A 24,355-nucleotide genomic window follows, 5' to 3' on the forward strand; every position below is an offset into this window, starting at 1 on the left:
ATGATTGAATTGGTGGAAATCGAAAATCCTAACAACCCATTACCCATTTTGGTTACGTCTTTATTATTTATTATTTCATTTCGTCTCGAATTTCTGAAAAATCGTTAAACATTATCTTGTTGATTAGTTATTCTTGGTATTAATTAGTAGTGGTATTTCACACTCCCTGTGGGAACGAACCGCATTTGCTATCTATATTACAATTGACCTATGCGCTTGCGGATAAAACTAGGTTTCATTTAATCATTAATTTTGGTTATATAAAATCTATACCATTGACCCTAATCAATCTCACACTGATTCAAGGTACAATTGCGCTCCTTACATCTCTGATCCCAGCAGAATACTACGCACTTGATTCCTTTAGTTGATCTCACCCACAACCAAGAGTTGTTACGACCCAAAGTCGAAGACTTGATAAACAAATTTGTCTCACACAGAAAAGTCTATAGGATTGAATATATTTGTGTCCCACAGAAATACCCAAGAGTTTTTGTTCCGTCTTTTGATAAATCAAGGTGAATAGGAACCAATTGATAAATTGGACTTATATTCCCGAAGAACATCCTAGTATTATCAATCACCTCACAATAATCTAAATCGTATGATGGAAAAACTAGATATTGCGGAATCACAAACGATGAGACGAAGATGTTTGTGATTACTTTTATCTTGTCTATCGGAGAAATTAATCTCGAGTCAATTATTTCAATTGTACTCAATACGATAGAATCGGGCAAGATCTGAACACGCAACTACAAGAGAAATAGTTGGGTCTGGCTTCACAATCCCAATGAAGTCTTTGAAGTCGTTAACCTACAGGGTCTCGATAGAAACCTAAGGTTAAAGGAGAATCGACTCTAGTTATGCAACTAGTAACACACAGGAGGTGTGGGGATTAGGTTTCCCAGTTGCTAGAGTTCTCCTTTATATAGTTTTCAAATCAAGGTTTGGAATCCAAGTTACCTTGGTAACAAAGCATTCAATACTCACCGTTAGATGAAAAACCTGATCCAACCAAGCTAACATCTTTCAACTGTTAGATCGAACTTAGTTTGTTACACACAAATGAAACGTACCCTCTTTTAGGTTTATGTAACCGTACCTAAACGTGTACACCATGTTGGTTCACAAATAGTTAACCGAGGTTAGCCATATGATTACTCTCATATCAACCTTATTCATCTTAACCATATTCAGATGACTCAAATGAAACTAGTTAAAGAGCCGTTCAATTTTTATATTCTCACAGAAGTATACAAGAACACATTTAAAGCAAAATCGATTTGATTCACTCGAATCAATACATGAACATTATAGCCACGGTTAGCAAAGATTGAATTCCTTATTTTTATAAATGTTTAGGTCATGTACAACCGATTTTAGAAAGCAGCCACTTAAGTATGCTTACGGGTATGCGTACTTAAGTAACCGGATTTGAGTTTGTTTTATTTTTAAAACTCAGCAGAAATTCACGGACGTGAACTTTCCGCCAGTATGCATACGGGTACGCATACTTTGGTAACTGGTTTGAGTTGGTTTTGATTTCCAAAATCAGCAGAAATTCATTAGCCAGTCTCCATCAACCATTTAGTACACATACAAGTATGTATACATTTGGTTCCCAGTTTTGGACTTATACACAAATGTGCGAGCACACTATATGCTTATATCCAAAGATGGTTACATGATTCTAAGCTCTTTATTTCAATCATTAAAACATTCTTAAAGGATGACAATAGCCGTTTTCACACCCTATTAGCATCAAAGAAATTTTCAAGATATTGAAATAATCATTATCGAAACATTCCAAGTCTGCACCAAATGATTGTATCACACAAACCATGTAAGATATTATTCGGTAATTCTCATGATATAAGATGAACTTGGTCGAAGAGAAAGCTTGCAAACACATATTTCGAGAAATATGTAAGCGAGATAAACTCAGCTCGAAATCTCAAATGTGTATACAGAAAACTATATCATAATACGACTTATGTCTCAATATAGGATATAGAGTAGAAATAGACTTTCTAAGTGATAGATGAGTTCAAGTCTCCACATACCTTTTGTCGATGAAGTTCCACAATCTCCCCTTAGTAGTTCTTCGTCTTCAAATGATGAACTCCGTGAAAACTAAGCTCAACTAGACAATCTATGTCCTAGTATGAGACATCTATAGATATTCTAGAAATCAAGACTTATAGTTTTGATCACTAACATTGACAAACATACTTGAGATAGCAACGCATGCGAGTTCGACCGAGCAGTGCTCTAACATTAACCTCAATAGAAACCCAAGCAATGTACAATTATCCCAAACACACATCATGATCAATAGACAAACTCAAACCATGTTATGTTACAGCTTATGGTACCGCAGGTTATTTATTTCCATTGTGGCCATTATTATAACAGATGAATGAGGATTATGCATGGGACAAAGGGCCTTCCACTTTGAAGTGATCTCTCTAGAAGAAAGCAACACTCTAGGAGTGGTTACAACTATGAAGTGGCATCAACAACAAAGGAAAAATATTGTTAACATGGAGATCGAAGATAGTAAGTCGATAAAGAAGCTTAACCTCAAATGGAGAACCCTCAATAAGCAACAAAGTCTGAGTACATTAATGAAAATGTGGATTTATTTTTTTATTTTAGACATTTTAATTGTAATTTTATAAGTCAAGTGTGGAGCCAAACCTTATTTATATTGCTAAATCATATGCCCCATCCTCTGGAAATGGTGGCACCTTTTTATCTGAGATAAATTGTAATATGTCAGGCAAAACAATGCTACTCAGACTTGTAAACTGAACAACTAGTCTTTTTATGCACACTTCGTTTCTAGAAGAAAAAAAACTAAAAATTTATCTAAGTTAACAGAACTGATTAAATATTGTTTATATATCTGTTTGTGGGTGAAAACCGTTTCTGCTGATTTCGGTAATTTCGTGTGAGTGCGGGTGAGAAATGAATCTAAACCCAAAATAATGTACTGCACGAGAGTACTTTTGATTCGAGAGATCAATCTGTACAACCCTGGCCTAAACCAAGAAATGGTCGTTCCAGGTTTGTTTCGTCACAAAGTGAAGGAGAAGGGTTGGTCTTAGGGAGGGAAGCGAAGAAAGTGTTGAGGCCAGAATAGTTGATTCTAGAAGTGTGGGTGTTTTGTGACTTGTATCCGAGAGTTGAACTGGCGAGCTAAATGGAAAGCTACCAGGTGATTTCTGGATGTGTATTGTTCTCCTGACCAAAACTTGTTTTTTGGTGGAAATAGGTGAAACCTATTTATACAAGTCGTAATGAAACGTACCCTGGCCTCGTAAGAAGTGGAAGCGGTTGAGTAATGGAAGAAAGTGGTAACGGGTAACGCCTGGAATTGATGTTTCCATAATGAAGAAAACGTTTCACCATTAATTCTTGTATTTACTAACCGCCTCACTCTTATGACACTTTCTTGTAACGAGTGTATTGCACGCCGCACGCTGACCGCCAGACCAATACCCTGATAAGTATCCCCCAGTTTGTGACATTTTTTGATGTCTCGAGTGTTTTCGTGGAAAACGTATATCAGGTTGCTACGTGTGGCATGGTGGCATGCCAGTAGTCGTGGCATAGCGACGTGCTAGCAGCTCTGGCATGGTGGCATGCCAGTAGTCGTGGCATAGCGACGTGCTAGTAGATGTGGCACGGTAGCGTGCCAGTAGCCGTGGCATATCGACGTGCTAGCAGCTGTGGCATGGTAGCGTGCCAGTAGTCGAGACATAGCGACGTGCTAGCAACTGTGGCATGGTGGCGTGTCACGTGCCAGTAGCCGTGGCATAGCGACGTGCTAGTAGCTGTGGCATGGTGGCGTGCCAGTAGTCGTGGCATAGCGATGTGCTAGCAGCTGTGGCATGGTGGCGTGCCAGTAGCCGCGGTATAGATATATGCCAGTTGCGGCGTGTCCAAAGTTAGCATCGTGGACGGATTTGGTTGCGTCTTTCCTGGATTAGGGTTTGGGTGTGTTGAAAGCCTAATTAGTGTGTGCGGCGCGTTTTGGGAAGCTAGTAAGTTTTTGGAAGCTAGCTTAGTATTAGGGACCTCTTTTGAGACCGTGACAGGTTTGGAGAAACCTGATTGGTCGATGGAAAGGGGGCCGACAAGCAATATGGGCCGGACTTGTTTGGAATGCACGTGGCGCATTTAGCGCGACCTTATTGGTCGATGGGAAAGTTCCGGCAAGCTAGGGCGCGGCCACACTTCCAGCGCGCTGTGGCGGATTTAAAACGACCTGATTGGTCGATAGAAAGGGGGCCGGCAAGCAACATGGGGCCGGCCTTGTTTGGAATGCGCGTGGAGAATTTATGGAGACCTTATTGGTCGATGGGAAGTGAGGCCGCTCAAGCTAGGGCGCACCACACTTCCAGCGTGTTGTGGCGAATTTGGTTGCCTAGCTTGGCTAGGCGTGGTTTCGACCAACGGGGTCAAGTATATGTCCCGAGGCGCAAAACCCTAATTTGCAATTTAGTTGGGTTTATGAGTTCGTTGCAAGTTATCACAATGATTGGATGGATTTTCGTATGTTGTCACAAAAATCTTTACCTGCAGAATGCAGTATGCTTTCTGTCTGAGACTTTCGTGCAATGGCCTTAATTTTGGTACTTGGAGGTTTCATGCTACTCAGCTGCGAGTGAACATAAATCCGTCATGCCATACCAACTTAAGGGTTCTACTGAGGAACATAGCATAGGAAAGTACTCAGCGAGTCTAGTATTGGAGAGGCGCCAGAAACGGTATATTGAGCGGCTCAATAAATGTGTCGGTGGAAAGGTTAGTACTCGCAGCACCATTTCCTTGCAGAGTGACGTCACATATGATGCAAGGTTCTACGATTTTAACCCTAAGCTAAAAACCACCATCAACATTAAGTCCCCTGCTTAGCTCGGAACAGGGGCCTTGTTGCGAGGTAAGCATGAGATGGTGACAGACGAGGGCAAAATCGAAATGGAAAGTTATGAAAAGTTGGTCAGGAAGATCCGACTAACTTTTTTCGGGAGGTAAAGAGAATCCATAACTCTTGCATGGGTGACTTTGCGTAAATTTTGTGTTGCTGACTAGGCCGCGAGGTGGTAGAGTTGGTTGCTGGTTGAGACGCAGACTGTTGGCATCAGCTTAGAAGGGAGTCCCTATCATAGACTTGGCGTGAAAAGGAGCCGTTGGAATTGCATGGCTTGAAAAGGAGCCGATGGCATCGGTCGGCTTGGTAAGGCTTGGCGCGGCGCGGCTTGGACTCGACTTGGCTTGGATTGGGCGCGACTTGGCTTGTCGCGGCTTGGACGCGGCTTAAATTGACGCGACTTAGAATGGGAGCTGCGGGCCTTGTGCGGCTTGGTAAGCACGTCCGGTAAGCGCGTCTGGCATGCGCTTCTGGTAAGTGCGTCTGGCAAGCGCGTCTTGTAAGCGCGTCTGGCATGCGCGTCTGGTAAGCGCGTCTGGTAAGCGCGTCTGGTAAGTGCTTCGGGTAAGCGTGTATGGCATGCACGTGTCTGGCATGCACGTCTTGTAAGCGCGTCTAGCATGCGCGTCTGGTGAGCGCGTCTTGTATTGTCTTGGCCGCGGACTGTTGGCGCTGGAACTTGTCTACCAAGCGGTGATGATAGCGCTAATGGATTCAGTCCGTGGGACGATGGAAATGGCACTTGAAAGGCTTGCAGGGTGGATCACGGAATGCTGGAGCGTTGGCGCTAACTTAACCACAGAGTGCTGGAGTCATGGAGAGTTTCATGTTGAGCGACTGGTGTTCCTCGTGCCGTCGCACTGTTGGTTCGGTCATGGAGCGGAGATATTGGCACACTACTTGTTCGGCTATGGAGCATGAGTGTGGTGCGCCCAGTCATCTATTCCCGTTCATGGAAGTAAGGAATCCTTATTCTGTTCAAACTCCAAAAACTGCGTTCATATGAAAAGGGGTATCGACCCTCTTCTGTTTTTGTTATTCGTCTAGCTCTGTGCTTTCATCTGCATTATTTGGCTCCTCTTCATTTCTTAGCGGTGGTAGAGCGAGCATTAGTGGTAACAAATCAATCTCCAAATCAGCATCAAAGCGATCCAGGAGAACTCAAGGTAGGTGCTCTCGTATGTATCCGCCCAATAGTTCCATCGATCTTCTCCAGAATGTGTAATAAGGTTCTGACTCCAAAAGGATGAGTATCTGACAGTGGATTTCAAAATTTACCAAACTCCATGGAACTCTTGAGATGGATGGATGAAATAATGTCAGGGCTAATCTTTGAGATTGTGGTTGCGTTGTTGGTTCATCCTTGACTTTAGGTTATTTGGTACTTAGACTTTTGATTGCGATGATGATATACTGTGGATCCTTGTATGGTCGAAATCTTCCGCAACCATTGGGTGAAGTAGATGGGTTGAGAGATGTTCTGTTTCCAATGTGCTGCTATCAAGTCCTCAAGGACTTCGTTCTAAACGACATCCTTTGAACCATCTTCTGGACCTTGGACTATTGTATGGGAATGGGATGCAGTGAGCAGCGCCCAGTTATACTTCTGTTAGATACGATGGTGTGGCCGGATATGTGAATGTATCTCTGTGGCGTGCTTTTGGGGACTTTGATGCACTTGTACGGCTTCATGTTGAGAAATTCTTACGTCTTGTAAAACTCCGACAGTGATGATGTTGAAATCGGAAATAACCTGGTTGCGAGCAGTAAAGGCGTCCCGTTCTGGTAGTCCCCATGTGTAATTATCCTGAGCCTATTTTCTCGTGGAAGATGTGATTCTGCTGCATTCGCTGGTAAGGTGGTGACTGCGTTTAAGCTTCTAAATACGAAGGAGGCTTCAGTCCCCAAGTGTGGTTTACATGCTTATATCCGGTATGGTTGGTGAGTTGACCATGACAAGGATATCATCATCTCGCATCCGTAGTGGTGACTCTATTATTTCTTCCATGTGAAAATAAAACATGGAGAAGTATGGATTACCCTTGTAGAGATTGTTGCTATGGTGAAGTTCTGGCTGGTATCGAAAAACGAGCAGTAACAGTTCTTGGCAGCAGATGTGATCAGAAGAGACTACACCGCGTGGGAACCAAAATAGGTCGGCTGGAATTATATGGGCGTCCATGGAATCAAAGGGATCGGTTGTATGCGTAAGAGAGTAAACTGTCCATGACCACGAGGTTTGGCGAGATGGATCAAAAAGCGGCCACAACTGCGATCCTTGGCTGGCTGTGATCACGATCCTTGACAGGGAGGAGTGCGGTGGCTACAGGCACGAACTTTGGAAGGAAGCAGTGCAGCGTTGAAGCAGCTTCGGCTCTTGGAGAGGACGTTGAAGCTTATGGAGCAAAACGTTGAAGCTTCGGCTTCGGATCCTGGAGCAGTTTATGGAGAGGATGCTGAAGCGGAGCGACTTCTGTCTCTGGAAGCGGAGCGGCTTCCCGAGAGAATGTTGAAGCGGTTTCCAGAGCGAAACGTTGAAGCGGAGCGGCTTCTGGCTCTGGAAGCGGAGGCGGCTTCCCGAGAGAATGTTGAAGCGGCTCATGTAGAAAACTCTAGTGAGGGTGCCATTAACCCTTGACTCCGAAAAAATGAATTGATACGATATGGAATGGGAAGACGTCACAAATGGTGTTGGTCGGCAAGTAACATTTTTCTCCTTATGGGAAAGAATGCGCTTCTTCTGTTCGATTCTCCCTTGTACCTCTCAGAGCCTTGACGTCTACAATGTTGAAGTCGAAGGCCACGTCAATCAGCGTTCTGTCAAACTCGACATCCTTCAAGTGAACAGCGGTTAGGATTCTCCAGTTTCGTCTATCAATCGTGCTTCCTAGGAGAGGTTGGGGTTCGGGAATGGCTTTCCTTGCTGGAAACAGCTGCTTTCCTGATGCAGTGCGGTTGAGGCTGCGAGTATCTCTTGACGGTGCGCCTTGTAAAAATATAGAATCTCACAAAAATGGTTTATCATGGACTACACGATTTGGATGGAGTCCCAAGAAATTATGCAGCTACTGATGGGAAGAGGGTCACTGTGAACCCAGGAGGGTTGCTGATTTTCTTTGCCTCGATTTTGGAGAAGTCGTTCCTGATCTCTATGTGTGATAAAATTGGATTTCTGATTTTTCTATTGGCAGTTAGGAGCAACGCAAGCCTCTTCATATATAAAGGCACGTCCTGCTGAAGTGCTTGCGCCAGATGTTAAAAGTATCCTTTGTCGGTTCCATCTGGGGTTGACGTGACTCTTGTGGTAACCGCTCCGCTAGTGTCTTGAGGAAAATAGGTATCTCTTTCTGAGTTGTAGCCATGTATGTCTGAGCCTTACGAGAACCTTTTGTCTTTCCATCAAATCAACAGTGGTAAGAGGAGATCGGCTTCTGCTGGCTCCTCCAGTCTCTCGTCCTGATGGTGGAGTAGCAGCGGTTCTGGTGATGGTTGGAGATGTCACACTTGGAGAAACATTGGGAGAGGCGGCAGCGGCTCTGGCTCTAATGATCGGCGACGTAACGCCTGAAGGAACGTTTTCCGCGCCACTGGTGTTGGCAGGTGGCGTATTATCCCTACTTGAAGGAACGTTAACACCAGAAATAATTTCAATGCCAGTGCTCTCAGGGTTTGTTGCTGATCCGGACCGTTTCCGAGGATTAATTCGAGTTGGGATTTCCACCAGGACATGTGCATAAACTTTAAGTTCAACGCTCCCTGGTTCGTTGAGGGTTTCACCGAAATCCAAAAGTTGCAAATTGAGGCGACAGAAGGCACCTCCGCGGATGTGATCAATCAACAGGAAGCGCAAATCGGAAGGTTTCCCAAAAAGTTGAAGCTGAAACAGGCGGCTCTCCAAAGTGCGAAGGAGGTTTTCTCTAAGAAGAGCAAGTCATTCCTGAATGATTTTCTTTGAACATCTTCTGTCTTCTGGACCTCTTTTGCTTAGTTTTTTTTTTTGAAAGGCAAACGAAACGCCTAGTTTATGGTTTGGTTTTCTGGTTTTTGGATTGGTAGATGATTGTTACCTATGAGGGTTTTGGCTTATTCTTTGGAATGAATTTTTGGAATAATGACGTTTTGATTATGACTGTTAGTAGCATTAATTTTCCAGGAGAGTCATGGAACCGTGAATGTTGTATGACGGTATAAAGTATGGGATGATATTTTTTTGGGGATAACATGGCTATCGGTTTCCAATGTGAAAACCTAAAGTAATAGATTGTGTACTCTGTATAATAAGACTTACTCGCTTTTAGGGTCTCCCAACAAAATGGATCTTCCGGGCGTATGTCTGAGCTTCATGAGCGACGTCGTTGTGTCTGTGATAAGTCCCCAGTCATTCCTCATCGTGTGATAATTGACAACTGAGCCATTGAACCCCGCGATCGTTTGGTTCTACCATCTTGATGTCTGGGTTGAAGAATGAAACTTTTAATTAGAAATTGATATTGTAACCGAGAGATTAATCTCCCACAGCGGTCACCAATTGTTTGTAGGTGAAAACCTTTTCTGCTGATCTCGGTAATTTCGTGTAAGTGCGGGTGAGAAACGAATCTAAACACAAAACAATGTACTGCACGAGAGTACTTTTGATTCGAGATATCAATCTGTACAACCCTGGCCTAAACCAAGAAATGGTCGTTCCAGGTTTGCTTCGGTCACAAAGTGAAGGAGAAGGGCTGGTCTTAGGGAGGGAAGCGAAGAAAGTGTTGAGGCCAAAATAGTTGATTCTAGAAGTGTGGGTGTTTTGCGACTTGTATCCGAGAGTTGAACTGGCGAGCTAAATGGAAAGCTACCGGGTGATTTCTGGATGTGTATTGTCCTCCTGACCAAAACTTGTTTTTTGGTGGAAATAGGTGAAACCTGTTTATACAAGTCGTAATGAAACGTACCCTGGACTCGTAAGAAGTGGAAACGGTTGAGTAATGGAAGAAAGTGGTAACGGGTAACGCCTGGTGATGTTTCCATAATGAAGAAAATGTTTCACCATTACTTCTTGTATTTACTAACCGCCTCACTCTTATGACACTTTCTTGTAACGGGCGTATTGCACACCGCACATTGTAAACCGCCAAACCAATACCCTGATGAGTATCCCCCAGTTTGTGACATGTTTTGATGTCTCGAGTGTTTTCGTGGAAAACGTATAGCAGGTTGCTACATGTGTCATGGTGGCATGCCAGTAGCCGTGGCATAGCGACGTGCTAGTAGCTGTGGCATGGTGGCATGCCAGTAGCCGTGGCATAGCGACGTGCTAGTAGTTGTGGCATGGTGGCGTTCCAGTAGCCGTGGCATAGCGACGTGCTAGTAGTTGTAGCATGGTGGCGTGCCAGTAGTCGTGGCATAGCGACATGCTAGTAGTTGTGGCATGGTGGCGTGCCAGTAGCCGTGGCATGGTGGCGTGCTAGAAACTGTGGCATGGTGGCGTGTCACGTGCCAGTAGCCGTGGCATAGCGACGTGCTAGCAGCTGTGGCATGGTGGCGTGCCAGTAGTCGTGGCATAGCGACATGCTAGCAGCTGTGGAATGGTGGCGTGACAGTAGTCGTGGCATAGCGACGTGCTAGCAGCTGTGGCATGTTGGCGTGCCAGTAGCCGCGGCATAGCAGTATGCCAGTTGCGGCGTGGCCAAAGTTAGCATCGTGGACGGATTTGGTTGCGTCTTACCTGGATTAGGATTTGGGTGTGTTGAAACCCTAATTAGTGTGTGCGGCGCGTTTTGGGAAGCTAGTACGTTTTTGGAAGTTAGCTTAGTATTAGCGACCTCTTTTGAGACCGTGACAGGTTTGGAGCAACCTGATTGGTCGATGGAAAGGGGGCCGACAAGCAACATGGGTCCGACCTTGTTTGGAATGCGCGCGGCGCATTTAGGGCGACCTTATTGGTCGATGGGAAGTGGGGACGGTAAGTTAGGGCGCGGCCACACTTCCAGCGCGTTGTGGCGGATTTAAAGCGACCTGATTGGCCGATAGAAAGGGGGCCGGCAAGCAACATGGGGACGGCCTTGTTTGGAATGCGCGTGGCGCATTTAGGGAGACCTGATTGGTCGATGGGAAGTGGGGACGGCAAGCTAAGGCGCGACCACACTTCCAGCGCGCTGTGGCGGATTAAAGCGACCTGATTGGTTGATGGAAAGGTGGCCGGCAAGCAATATGGGGCCGGCCTTGTTTGGAATGCGTGTGGCGCATTTAGAGAGACCTGATTGGCTGATGGGAAGTGGGGTTGGTCAAGCTAGTGCGCGCCACACTTCCAGCGGGATATGGCGAATTTGGTTGCCTAGCTTCGCTAGGCGTGGTTTCGACCAACGAGGTCTAGTATATGGCGCGAGGCGCAAAACCCTAATTTGCAATTTAGTTGGGTTTATGAGTTCGTTGCAAGTTATCACAATGATTAGATGGATTTTCGTATGTTGTCACAAAAATCTGTACCTACAGAATGCAGTATGCTTTCTGTCTGAGCCTTTCGTGCAATGGCCTTAATTTTGGTACTTGGAGGTTTCATGCTACTCAGCTGCGAGTGAACATAAATCCGTCATGCCATACCGACTTAAGGGTTCTGCTGAGGAACATAGCATAGGAAAGTACTCAGCGAGTCTAGTATTGGCGAGGCGCCAGAAACGGTATATTGAGCGGCTCAATAAATGTGTCGGTGGAAAGGTTAGTACTCGCAGCACCATTTCCTTGCAGAGTGACGTCACATCTGATGCAAGATTTTACAATTTTAACCCCAAACTAAGCACCACCATCAACAGTATCTCAATAAATGAGTGTGATGTTGCTAAATATACAATGCTTGACTAGTGCGTGAACAAATTTTATATAAAAATGGCCAATGATTAGCTTAACAATCGGAAAGAACATGCACAATAAGAGTGTGGTTACGTTTCTTTAAAAAAAGTAAAAAAAATTATGATGGGTTACTTTCCCATATGTTATGAACATGGTTGAGTATTGTGTAACTTTAATCATTTTCCTCCCTTAACTTCCGGTCTATATTTAATATCAAATCGCAGGGGGACTTGGTATCCGTCTAGGAACACGATGGACACTTTGTATCCACTCGATGACGACCAAATATTTAGTATTCTACCCAGTATTTATTGACATGCTTTTTTCTTTTCCCGGTGCCTTATCTAAGTTGTCAATTTCTGTAACGGCTCTATTTTCCGAGACGTAGGATATTAATGGTTATTTTTTATGCACGAAATTTCTCTATATATGAAATGATTCACTTTCATATAGTTGTTAATTACTTGGACAACATGCATTCAAGCAAATCTACTAGAGAGTCGTAATTGCTAGCTTGCACCCAATAGGTAATGAACTCTTAAGCTAATAAGAACAAACTAATAATAGTAAACACAAAAGATAACTTAGAGAAATAGAAACTTCATTGATGAGAGAGAAGTGGGGAGTCCTTGGCTTAGAGGATAAGGTTCCATATTAACATGGATCATAAAGACACACCTCCATGATTTGGTGCTTTTCGAGCCTATGGTAAATTACTACTTAATATTATATTATTTTTTTACAGGCCTTGGGGCTCCTGTCACTGTACTTGTTTAATAGGCCTCCATATATGTATGTCAAATATATTATCCATATTTGTCTCTTTTTAGCTTGACGCGAGGAGTAAGGTAATAACTGAGTACATTTCTAGAAAATGGAGTATTTTGTTTTTGTATTCCGGTGTCTTTTGATCTTTAGTACGTTGTTTTCGCCCTCTCCATTCGTTGATTTTGGACGCTACGAATATTTTTTGATCATATATCCTGGAAATACTTAAATCGTATTATTCCCCTTATTCCTCAATTTATAATCTATCTTTTTCTTTTTCAAAAGTATTTTTTTCATTTTCTTTTAATTATGGCTTATTTTGTTCACTCATCTTCTACCATGGATTTCATTGTCGTTGCTCCATCTTCATCTCGAGCTACTCATAATTTTATCAGGATTTTTTTTTTTGTCTGTTTGAATATATCGATGACTTGTTCTGACTATTTATATGTTGTTCTGATTGATGTTTGGTGGTACTTCCTTTCCTCTTTTTTTGTAGATGTGGAAAATTATGTTGTCGACGGCGTTTTTTGTTTCAATCTTGTTGGTGGCAAACCTGTTTATCCAAATGTATATGGTGATTTTTCGATCAATGGAAAAATGGTTATTTTATAACCACGGGCAAAATAACCATTTTGAAAATTATCTAACTTAGCTCAATATCAATTACCCAGCCAAGGAAATAATTAAACCTTATGGGTGTGGTTTAATTTCGAAGACAAAAAGAAATATAAGTTCAAGATGGGTGTTGAGCTGCTACCCTTGTTGAGTACTAATATCCCTGATGATCCTTGCTTCCCCTGTTGAGCCTTGCATATCATGTTGAGGCTTGCCACCCTGCTAAGCCCTTTTACCCTTACGAAGCCTCGTTTCCTTAGTAAGCCCCAATATACCTTGTTGAGTCTCATTAACATACTGAGTCTCTCTACACGAATCCTTATGGACGGTTCTACAACCACCACGTCTATTAAATCAAGCTCGAGGCTTTAAATCCATACATACGTCCGAAGTCAGAGCATTAAGTTCATGATATCTGAGATTTATTCGAACTTTTCAAGAGTGTTCCTGGCTATTTTACCCTCAAAGCTCATCAACTTGACTAGGAGGACCTTTACAGGGATTTAGGGTTTATGTTTTCTTCTAGGATAAATATTCAGTCTTCTTCCAGTCATAGACGAAAGGTGTATTGTTCTGTCATAGAATAACGACGTTGTGTTCGCTCTTCGCTCGACGGACGGTCATACTAGGTTGATGCTCGACCCTTCCTTACTCTTATAATTGGACAAGAGCTTGTCAGGATCCTCTAACTGGACAAGCAACATCAGACCTTATCTTCTCTACATAGCCAGTCATGTCTCTGCTCGTCTAATTAATAGACGGCAATCCTAGGTTAATGCTTGACCTTTATTAGGTCATAACCTCTCTACAAAGTTGGCCTTATCTTTCTTTTATCTAAAAAAAACTATTATAGCTAGGTTATGCATGACCTTAACCAAGCTTGTGCTCTCCTCATGACACACGGCTATAACAAGCCTCTTTAATTAAGATCTCCACATGACTTAGGCTTTTCTCGCTAAATACTACCATGTCATACGACATATCATACATAAAATTTAATTACGTAGCAAATGTGGGGGGATAAACTTATGGTTTTTTCCTTGAGGTCTACGATATGTGTGAGTATCAGCCTACTCACAAATGGGATGATCGGTCACCAGAGATCAGATGCACATGATAAACTCAACCTTTGATACATTCTTAGTTATTCCTGATATTAAGCAGGAGGTACTTATATTCATCATCCATATCTCGCCAACTAGAGATTAAGGTTTTTCAAAGGTATAAATAAACTGACCAACTCCCGGTCATTTTTAACACATCAACAATATCAGAACAATAGTTATCTGCAACCTCTCTATCTTATAGCTTCTTCATCTGCAATACTCTGTAACCAAGAACTCTAGTCTTACCTCTCTTAGATTTCCTCCCTACAACAAATCTTATCTCTTCATTTGCGATTAAAGAAAACCGTGAACGACCATTATCTTAGTTTAGACAAGGTCTATTCATATCAACCTTCGGCACTCATACCATATATTTTAACTCTTTAAACCTAACCCATTTTTCATCATCTACACCGTAACATATGGGAGTCCTCAAATTTTCCCACCATGGGAAACTTCCTTCGTATCTATCTTAGATTATGATGTTTAGATCTCTGTTAATGACTTTTGTTTTTACGTCTTTTGTTTTTCTTCATTTGTCGGCATATGTTGTTTCTCGTTTCTCGCAGGCTTGGCTGGATAACAATCATTCTTGTTTAGCCAAGGAGGTTGCCAAGATTAACAAGAAGCTTAAGTCTTTGGAAATCGCGCTTAATGTTTTATCGTCCCTCAATATACATTGCATGATCGCATGGGCTGCTGCGAAGGAATTTGTCGCGGACCTTCGGGCTGTCATTTTTGAGCTTCATGGTGTTATTTCCTTTATGTCTCGTCGTGTGTTGAATGTTGCTCGTGGCACCTTTGTAGAGCAATATGTTGAGTTCTCAAAGTTTATGAACCGTACCATTAGATGAGTATTCCTTAAAGTATAGTGACAATTTTATGATTAAATTATTGATACATTGAAATGACTGTTTAGTTTCCTCATATTATCGTCATCATACACGTTAACTGATTATTCATTCCTAGATCACCGTGACATCATTCCAGTAATATACTCATGCTTTGTATAATGATCCATGGCTCGTAAGTTTTTCTTTTTATTTTCTTTTCATGCTCGCATTTACTTTACGCTAAAACAAGAACAATATTGTTAACAACGAACTTAGTAATTCCAATTTTTTATATCGTTGCTCATTTTGCTCGTGGGAGCTTGCAATGGCTGGCTCTGTTGCCCATATTTTCCTTTTCCAGTTTCCTTATATTGAAGGTGTCATGACTCATAAACCACAATGAACGGTTCTGGAGTTATGAAGGAAAAAAAAATCATGACCAAAGAAATTTTAGTTAAAAATCCTCACCTTATGAATTTTTTTATTGTTTTGGTCTGGAATCTGGATGCTTGAACTCATAACAATAATGGCACAAGGTTCTTTGTTCATGAAATAAAGAACTATCCATTCCAGATGTAAAAAAAAATAGTTTAAAAGCGATAATGTGCTTTTGCTTCTTCCTTTATCTTAAATGAAAAATTATCCTTGGAAATCAGGATTCAATCTTTATCATATCTTTGAATTTTAATCCTCACTAAGCTACTTTTTAAACCATCAAGGGTGTTTCATAGTACAAAGACACTTATTGTTTTGTATTTTATTTTTGCTGATTTTCTTAATTAATTTTCAATTTTTTGGAGGTGTTCTTAAATTTGTGTTAGAATCATACAATAGAACAACATAAGATGTATTAAAATAACTAGAAAAAAAGATGAAGCGGTGGAAGACAAAGTTACTTGTTCTATAAGTTGCCCTTTGAAAAAATGGGACATATTAAAAAAAAATATCCAAGATTTGATAAACAGATCCCCAAATATCGAAAGTATATCGCTTGATCAGACCTCAAAAGTGTAATGCTAATGGCCAACAAAGCACTTATGTTCAAGATACAACTGCCTTATATAACATATGCATATCACATCACATATTACCTACTCAAATATTTTGGCAGCAAGATGAAAAGAAATGTAAACACATATTTCGCATTGTAAGAAGAAGCAAGAAAATCGAGAAGAGATCAAGAAACGAGAAAATTGAGAAGAGAGCATAGGATAGTATGCTAGTCTAGTTGTAAGGTAAATAGAAAGGGAATTCAACTTGGGTACTCCCTCGTAAGACAAAACGGTAAGAAAATAAAGTATGGATTAATATTTTATTTTAAAAAAATCAAAAAAGGTTTGTCCAAAAAGCAAGATCTAGTCTACTCCCCAGACCGCACGACAATTTGTATGCTTCGGTGCAGGGCATCACATTTATATGAAAGATTGTTTATCACATTGGTAATTGCCAAGTCATCTCCTTCGTATAAGGGTATCGTTAAAAACCTTGGATTGCTAGAATTTTAATATTAGGGAAAACTATTTTAGTAATCTCAATATAGAGTCCCACCAAGACCACAAAGTACTGCATAAAAAAGTTATTCTCGACATCTCGTAGTTAAGGTGATTTATTTAGTTATTTTCGTCCGGCCTTCATTTTTAATGAATTTTTGACTGCTCCATGAGAGCATTTGTATGAATCGATCATTAGCTATTGTTTTTACACGCTTCAAAAAGAAAAGAAAATATTTTTTACGGTTTTTACATCTACATGGGATATGGCTTGTAGGGTCTAATTATGTTAACAAGGGGTCTCATTTTACTTCAGGAGTGTAGTAATCCAGTGGTGACTGGTGAGACATATTTTGTCTTATATGAATTTTAATACACCATAAATAAATTAGCATCACATTAGTCAATGGCAGATATCTGAACTCGTTTTTGGTTGCAAAACTAACAATATCTGAACTGATTAAAATGGGTGAAAAGTGAAATAGTTTCCGACAAACTCCGTATTTTGGCGTTTTGATTATTGGCTTAAATGCATTAGTAAGAACTATTATTTGAATGTATTCTTAGTTGTTCTTACATTAGTTGAGTCATGAAACGATTTTTGCAAACATACTTGTAACAGTATTTGTGAATAAACTTAATACATGAAGTCTGCAATTTCAACTATACACTCACCCATATAAATATCTAATGGTGAAGAGGGGAATGATTCTACCATAGATTGAGCGAAAATCTCTCCTCTCTCTCTCCTAAGATAACAGAAAACACAAAAACTTAAAATCTCTACTGCTCCGATCGGCTCTCATGAGAGCATATTGGAGCAGATCCTCTCCAAATCACCTCATAAATCTTCTCTTCTCTTTATTTTCTTGTTTTGTTACTGTCAAGCCTTTTTTCTCTCAAGTTTTTAGCTTTTTTTATTTAGATCTAGAAGTTTACAGATTTAGTTTCTAGTTGTAAGGAGCTTGATCTTCCGATCTTCCTCTGATTATTAGTTTACTTTAATCAGTTGGTGTTTTTGCGAGATCTAATTGGGTTTTTTCTCTATTCTTTGCTGCGGGTTCCTTGATTTTTGTTTTGAAACTGAAGTGTTGGAAATAGGCTTTAGTTTTCAGAATCACTTCTCTAGTGCTATCATCATCAACATCAGTAACAAAGCAAGATCTCCGGTAACAAATCGAATCACCATGGAAGCAGCTTCATCAAAAACCGAGATAGCAGATACCAAGACACCGGAAACCAAGACACCAGCAGTAACTTCAGACACAAAGATACTGATTCAGAGGCTGATTCAGACCGATTCAGATCTTTTCTTACCGATTCAAACCGATCCATTAAATCTCTGTTACTTCTTAGTTAGTTTAGTTAATCACAAGCTGAAAAAACCTGAGAAATGGTTGGATCATTTGATGATCCCTACACTGCTGCAGTATGCATGTGTGTGTAGTTTGTTTTTGTTTCTAACAAAACAATTAACGCCATTTAACCTAGTTCTATTGTTACCCTGTTCTTGGAATTACGGAATGGTAGAGTTAGTAGTAAAGATGAAATCCTATGTTTAGAATTTGTGGAGTCCGGAAAATGCTGGAATGTTGATGTATGATGCTATGTTAATCTGTAAAATCTGTTGTAATCGTTCCGATGTTGGATCGGAGGTATTAATGAATTTATGAGGCTTGTCTCTTTTTCGAAAAAAAAAATTGAGTGAAAATGCTTTTAGTCCCCTAACAATCCTCCCCATGACCTTCCCCACACTCACATAACGAGTAACAGTGGCCCCCTATTTTTTTCTGGGATGGGCAAAAAGCAAAATATAAAGTGTAGATGATACCATCGTCCTCTCATACCTGACATTTCGATAAATTAATCATTAAACTTTATTCATATTTAAAGTGCTTTTATTAATCTACTTTAATATTAATCATTAAACTTTATTCATATTTAAAGTGCTTTTATTAATCCTTTAATAACATGTATAGGCATTGCAACATCAAGAACATAAAAATAGTTGGTGCACTACCGAAGTCCCTTGGAGGTTTATATCATGTTTGTTTTCTCCTGACTTATCTGGATTTGACTGAAATCACCTGACTTATATGGATCTGACTCAAAAATGTGACTCAGTGGTCTGTTCCCATGAATCAGTGATATTTTATTACCCGACTCAAACAGGTCTGAGACATGGGTTAAGTCTGACTCAAATAACGAGTCAGATCTGACTTAAAAGAAAAAAAAACGGTCTGACATCTTACTCGGACCGAATCAGATCCAGACATCCAGACCCCGAGTGAGTAAAAAACAAACATGCTCTTACTCTTTAAAACCGCATTCGGCAATTTTAGCCGACTGGGTGCTGATTCCTCCTATTGTACAAGTACTTCAAAATGAATATCTGAACATATAACAAACATCACCGACCCTAATTAAGAATTTACACTCTTAATATTTGTTGATTCAGTCACACCCAAAGTACAAACACCAACACAGGTAGGGTTCAGTCACTTCAGTCTCAATGGCATCAAATTCCTTCAGCGAAGTAATTTTATGCAGAAAAGGACATAGGAAAAATTGTACACTACAAATATTTTATATGATCAAGTAAATATGCAAAATTACATATAAAAACAGAGAAAAATTATTAAGTGCAACGGAAGCCAAAAGACATAATGTATGTGGGTTCTCTGTTGCCTTTTAAGGCAAGATAATAACAAGAGAATAGTCATACAGGTGAGAGAGCAGCAGTGTAAGATCCATTGGAGTACTTGAGACCACTTAATGTAGCAGAGCGCAAATAAGGGACTATTACGGCTTCAGAAACACCAAATGGACAATCAATTTTAGGTAGGTCTTTGTCCGATTCATTTGGTTCAATGTCGCAATTACTGGAAACCGAATCAAATGCCACATTCAAGCCAACTGCAGCAGGTTCATCCGTAAAGCTGCAATGAAACATTAAAAGCCACTGCCATAAGGAATAATTCAATTTTGCAACACAATGTAATCAGAAGATGCAGGGAACCTGAATTTCGGATAGACCGTAGTGTGTATCATGGTCAAGTTCTTTGACGAATTAGGTCTCATGCTTGAAAGAACTACAGATAGATGGAAGCTTATTATTCTGTATTTTACCTTGCCCCAAAGCTCCTCCCATCTGCGCCCATAGCTGCACATAACCCACTGATAGTCCATGGAGGAATAATCGCATCCTTTATCTCAATACTATAACAGACTCCAGCGACTGAGCCTTCAGCGGTAACATCTTCCAAAGAGGATCCACTTAGACAGGAAACAACTGCATCGACTGTCTTCAGTTCCCTGCATTTCACCTAAAAAAGAAGACCACGACAACACCAAAAGGAGTACTGAATACATGAAAGAAGTGACATAAAGTTAATGTTTTCTCTAACGCGTCAGCTATTAATCAAATTCCACATGAACTGCGTCCAGTGAAGTAATTTGTACAGACTACCAACCTCTGGAGCAAAAAGAGAAGCACTTTGGAAAGGCACTGGTGAATAAAGTACAGGAACATCAACACCATTCAAAGAAATCAAGAAGGACCTGACAGCACCAATGAACAACAAACTTAAATGTTGATGCTTATTTTAATTGCCACAAATACGAGAAACGTCGGGACAGGCTTGTGATAATGATATAATAATAAATAAGGAAGCTTCAGAACTGCAACATAACTGTGTTGTGTGATATTACCTATAGTTTAACAGAAACTCGTATAATCCATGTACGTCCTTTTCAGAAAATGCAAGCAGAGATTGAGAGTTATTGTCTACGCCAGACATGGAGTTCAGATGGCGGGTCTGCACTACATAGTGAGATGTCAGAAAGCTATATTAGATGGAATAGATAGAAGAAGCATTCTCTCACCAAAGAGATTTTGTGAACAAACATTTGATCTAAGCAGATGGTCTAACCATCTAATCCACCAAATGCTCGAAATATGAAATGGATGGTAGAACCTTTAGCTATCTAGATAATGTGAAGGTCAACAAGCAAAATCTTGATGGGAACCACAAAAATATTATCGCCAACTCAATCTGGCAGATGCGGAAGAGAGGCCTTCTACCAGTCCACTTGCCCAGACATGAGTAGTAACCATAAGGAAAACACACAGATAGTAAAGGTAAGAAGCCCAGAGTAAGACCTGTCCAACGTTATGTTTTCCAATCTCCGAGAGTTCAACAAGATCTTCCATTGTAGCCTGCTCTACTTCAGAAAGGCAAAGAGGCATAGAGAAAGAGATATCCTATTAAGATAAAAGAAAACAAGCAAAGAACATTAATTATCAAACGATAGAAGCATCAAAGAAGTGAAAATATAGCATAACTTCTGTTGCATAATACAAAAACTGCATACAACAGCATCAAGTAAGCTTTTAATTCAAGGTGAGTTCAACGAATATAATTTACTTAACAAGCACTACCGTGGAGAAAACACCCGGAAAAGAGAAACAATTAGAAAGAGTATAACGTAACACTACTTACATGCTCTTTTAACAACGACCGTAAGCCTGTAGTGGACCGAGACATAAACACATTGCAGGATCGTTCTGTTTTCCCTTGAATGTGGCCAGCAGTGAACATCACCACAAACTGTGAAGTGAACACTTAGAAGTTGAAAAAAGACATCCAGATGTCAGTGACTAAGTTTTATATGCAGGGCATATTAAATGTGAATGAGAATGAAAGCAGTAAATATGTGAATTTTAAAATTCACTGATGCAGACACATTATTCTGGGAAGAATTAGAAGAAAAAAATTTGACTCCAAATCACCAAGTCCGACAACTAAAATTTACGGACTGTTTCTTGATTAAGGATACGCCAGTTTGACTGAATTCTCCAATACAAAGTGCAAGAAAGATACACTCCCTTGCACCTACAAGTTGATACTTCTTAGTCATGGTGCATCTAGAGTCTAGCCAATTCTTACATAAAAGGGGTTGTTCTGTTAAAGCAAGTAAAGCCATTTCAAACTAGACATCCAATAATTCCGGTTGGACAACACAAAATATATTTGCTACTTAAGTCTGAAGAAGAATCTGTAGTAGAGACTCCGAAAAGAATGTGCTGATAATGTGCTGCAATGTACTTTATCTGATTGCAGAAGCTCATTCTGTTGTATTTCTTTCTGAAACTGATATAATGTGCTGCAATGTCGATCAAACAATTACCATAGAAAATGTTGCACAAGCTCTTTCGTAGCATGTAATAGAGACTCCGAAAAGAATCCTCCCAAGCCATTTGTCGCTTTGATAAGAAATCGAGTTCTGCCAATGCAAACATCATTCAGTTTATAAAGATTACTCATAGTTATGGGCTTCTTGAATCTAAGCCCATCAATAGAAAATTTAGCAGGCAAACCTCCACGTGAAGACGTCAAGTTCAAGGCTGATATGACAGAAGGTGGAAGCGAAGATTGAGGAAACACCCAAGAATGTAAGGCTTTGGAAAACAACACTTCAGCCGCAGTTGTGGATCCTGATGTGTTGCAATGACTCTGATTCCCAGAAGATCCAATTTGAGGCATGAACTGGGTAATACCGTAAAAAGTACTATTTGTAATTAACCTGTGACACCTACAAGATACATGCAAAATGATGGTGTTAGCTAATGAACTTAACAAGCCGAAACGGGCATATAACATTGGCCAGATTCATGGAACAAAAGCACGAGAGATTAGGGAGCTCTACCATACTCACCAGTTCACAGAAGACGAAGAGACCAAGCGCAAGCTAGATTTCAGTGTGAGATCAATAGGGGTTTTATGACCAGAAATCTGGAAGTTCGAACGAAATCTTCCTGAATTTGCAAGCTGAATGTTGTTAAGTTGATCCAAAGACTCGGAAAGAGATTTTGATGTTGTTGGAGCATCACGGCCTAGTCCTTTTAGCACTGAATTCTATTTAAATCATTAATTAGATCATATTATTAAATGGAGATGGAGATACTCCTTACATAATTGTAATATAAATATAATCACCTTCACTTACCATGTCGAGAGTAAGTTGACCACATGAATTCTCATTGCCCTTCGAAAGCACAGCAACATTCAGGAACGTGTTCTGGCTGCATTTATCAGTTGTGTGTCTGCTTTGGCCCTTAATTTTATTGTCTTTGGAAGTTGGCGCTGAAGCCACTGAATCATTGGGACTACAAAAGTTGGAGAAAACAAATCAGTACATAAAAGAAAATCTAATTGTCTATCAGTACAAAACAATCCTTAAAAAATTATAAATAGGTAAGTAAGTTTACCATGAAACTTGAGGTAGACTCTTATCATCCAAATCAGACCTAAATGGGGGACTTTTCGAATTGTTATTCTGCTCACGTGAATAATTATCCTGCTTGTAACAAAAATGGTCCCATTTATATACTCTTCAAGAGAATCTAAGAGTTGAAACATGAAACTCTACGCTATAAATCTGGTCAAGGAAAGTTAGCAACCTTAACATTTCCAGTATGCTTTCTTGTGATGTTAGATTTTCTAGCAGGGTACACTTCATCCAAGCGCGTATCCACATATTTTGTGTTTCTAAGTGCTTCCAATTTCTTAATGCCATGAACCGTCCCACTGGAGCTCCTACCCAAGAAGCAACAATGAAAGCACTCAAACCAAATGTAAAATTAATAAACACATATGGTAGAATTCAATACACATGAAGAATATGGAATGAGTAAATACTTACTTCTCTGTTCCAACAAAATGACCATCCGACTCATCTCCAACCTCCATACTACATTTTCGCTTCAATTGCTCGCTCTACCAAAAAATTAGACCCCCCCAAATAAAAAACTTTACAACTGAACAGGTTACTATGAGTAAATGCAAAAGAAAAATCATAATTAGAGCACCCAATATAATCATAAACACTAAGATACCAATTCTTGAAAACGGTAAATCTAAAATCGAGAACAAGAAGGGTTAGAAACTTACCCTAAGTTCTGATGGTGTTTTCCTTTTAATCGGAGCAGATCCAGCTTGAAGTTTGGAAGCATCTCCTCCTCCAACTCCAAAAGGATGAGTATTTGAGGTCAAGGAACCAAGCATAGCCACCTTTGCCATCCTCACTCACTATTCTAAATTCACATTAACCCTCAATCTCTTCTTCTTCTTCCTGTTCAGTCAAAGATTTCTCAGTAACACAAAAAAAAGACCAACATTTTTTGACTCCGAAATCCCGAAACCTAGTGAAACCCTAGCGAAAAGAAACTTCACCAACTATCATTAGGTTACGCCAACATCGATTTCTCGAATAGGTATAAATATTGCATAGATGTATAAAATATAAGAAACCAGAAAAATACCTAAAGAAAGATTGAAGATCTATTATTGAAGCAAACCCTAAGAGAAATCCCTTTGAATCGCTGTAAAAACCCAGACTTGATTTGCCCCTATAGAAAAGCGATTGGGCTTCTGTGAAGGGCAAGAAAGAGAGAGAATGGGTTTTTTGTGGAGTTTAAATGCGGGAAACTAATAAGTTAAATTAGATTTTGGTTCTCCAAAATTTTGATTTCAAGTGTAACTTAATTTTTCCCTCCTTTCAATTTGATGCCGTTAGTTTATACTACTAGTTAACGACCGTTAGGTAGTAGTACCTTTAGAAATGACAACAAAGTTTTCGGGTGGTACCCTAGTTAACAATTCGCGAATTATTTCGAACTGATACGGGAAGCAACTTATTCGCGTACGTTCCAAATCCCGCACCCTGTACGCGTGTTTCGTGGGATTTCCGATTTATACGCGACTTATT

General features: G+C 40.3%; 1 protein-coding gene across 2 annotated transcripts; it reads right to left on the bottom strand.

Annotated features, from left to right (window-relative positions):
• Positions 1 to 19,146: 19,146 nt before the first annotated feature.
• On the bottom strand, positions 19,147 to 24,132 carry LOC113349900 (protein downstream neighbor of Son-like). Of its 2 annotated transcripts, XM_026593933.1 has the most exons (15): positions 23,910 to 24,132; positions 23,539 to 23,719; positions 23,291 to 23,364; positions 23,049 to 23,184; positions 22,857 to 22,945; positions 22,595 to 22,754; positions 22,304 to 22,503; positions 21,966 to 22,180; positions 21,776 to 21,871; positions 21,088 to 21,209; positions 20,748 to 20,849; positions 20,297 to 20,403; positions 20,059 to 20,146; positions 19,715 to 19,911; positions 19,147 to 19,524 (listed from the first exon to the last, which is right to left on the bottom strand). In XM_026593933.1, exons 2-15 carry the CDS (start codon positions 23,665 to 23,667, stop codon positions 19,305 to 19,307), a joined length of 1,935 nt encoding a protein of 644 aa, XP_026449718.1. In that variant the 5' UTR covers positions 23,668 to 23,719; positions 23,910 to 24,132; the 3' UTR covers positions 19,147 to 19,304. The 2 variants fall into 2 exon arrangements, with proteins under 2 accessions (XP_026449718.1, XP_026449719.1); XM_026593934.1 differs by lacking the exon at positions 23,910 to 24,132 and having other exon boundaries at positions 23,291 to 23,417; positions 23,539 to 23,679.
• Positions 24,133 to 24,355: the final 223 nt, after the last annotated feature.

Source organism: Papaver somniferum, chromosome 2 (assembly GCF_003573695.1).
Source record: "Papaver somniferum cultivar HN1 chromosome 2, ASM357369v1, whole genome shotgun sequence".
Taxonomy (NCBI): Eukaryota; Viridiplantae; Streptophyta; class Magnoliopsida; order Ranunculales; family Papaveraceae; genus Papaver; species Papaver somniferum.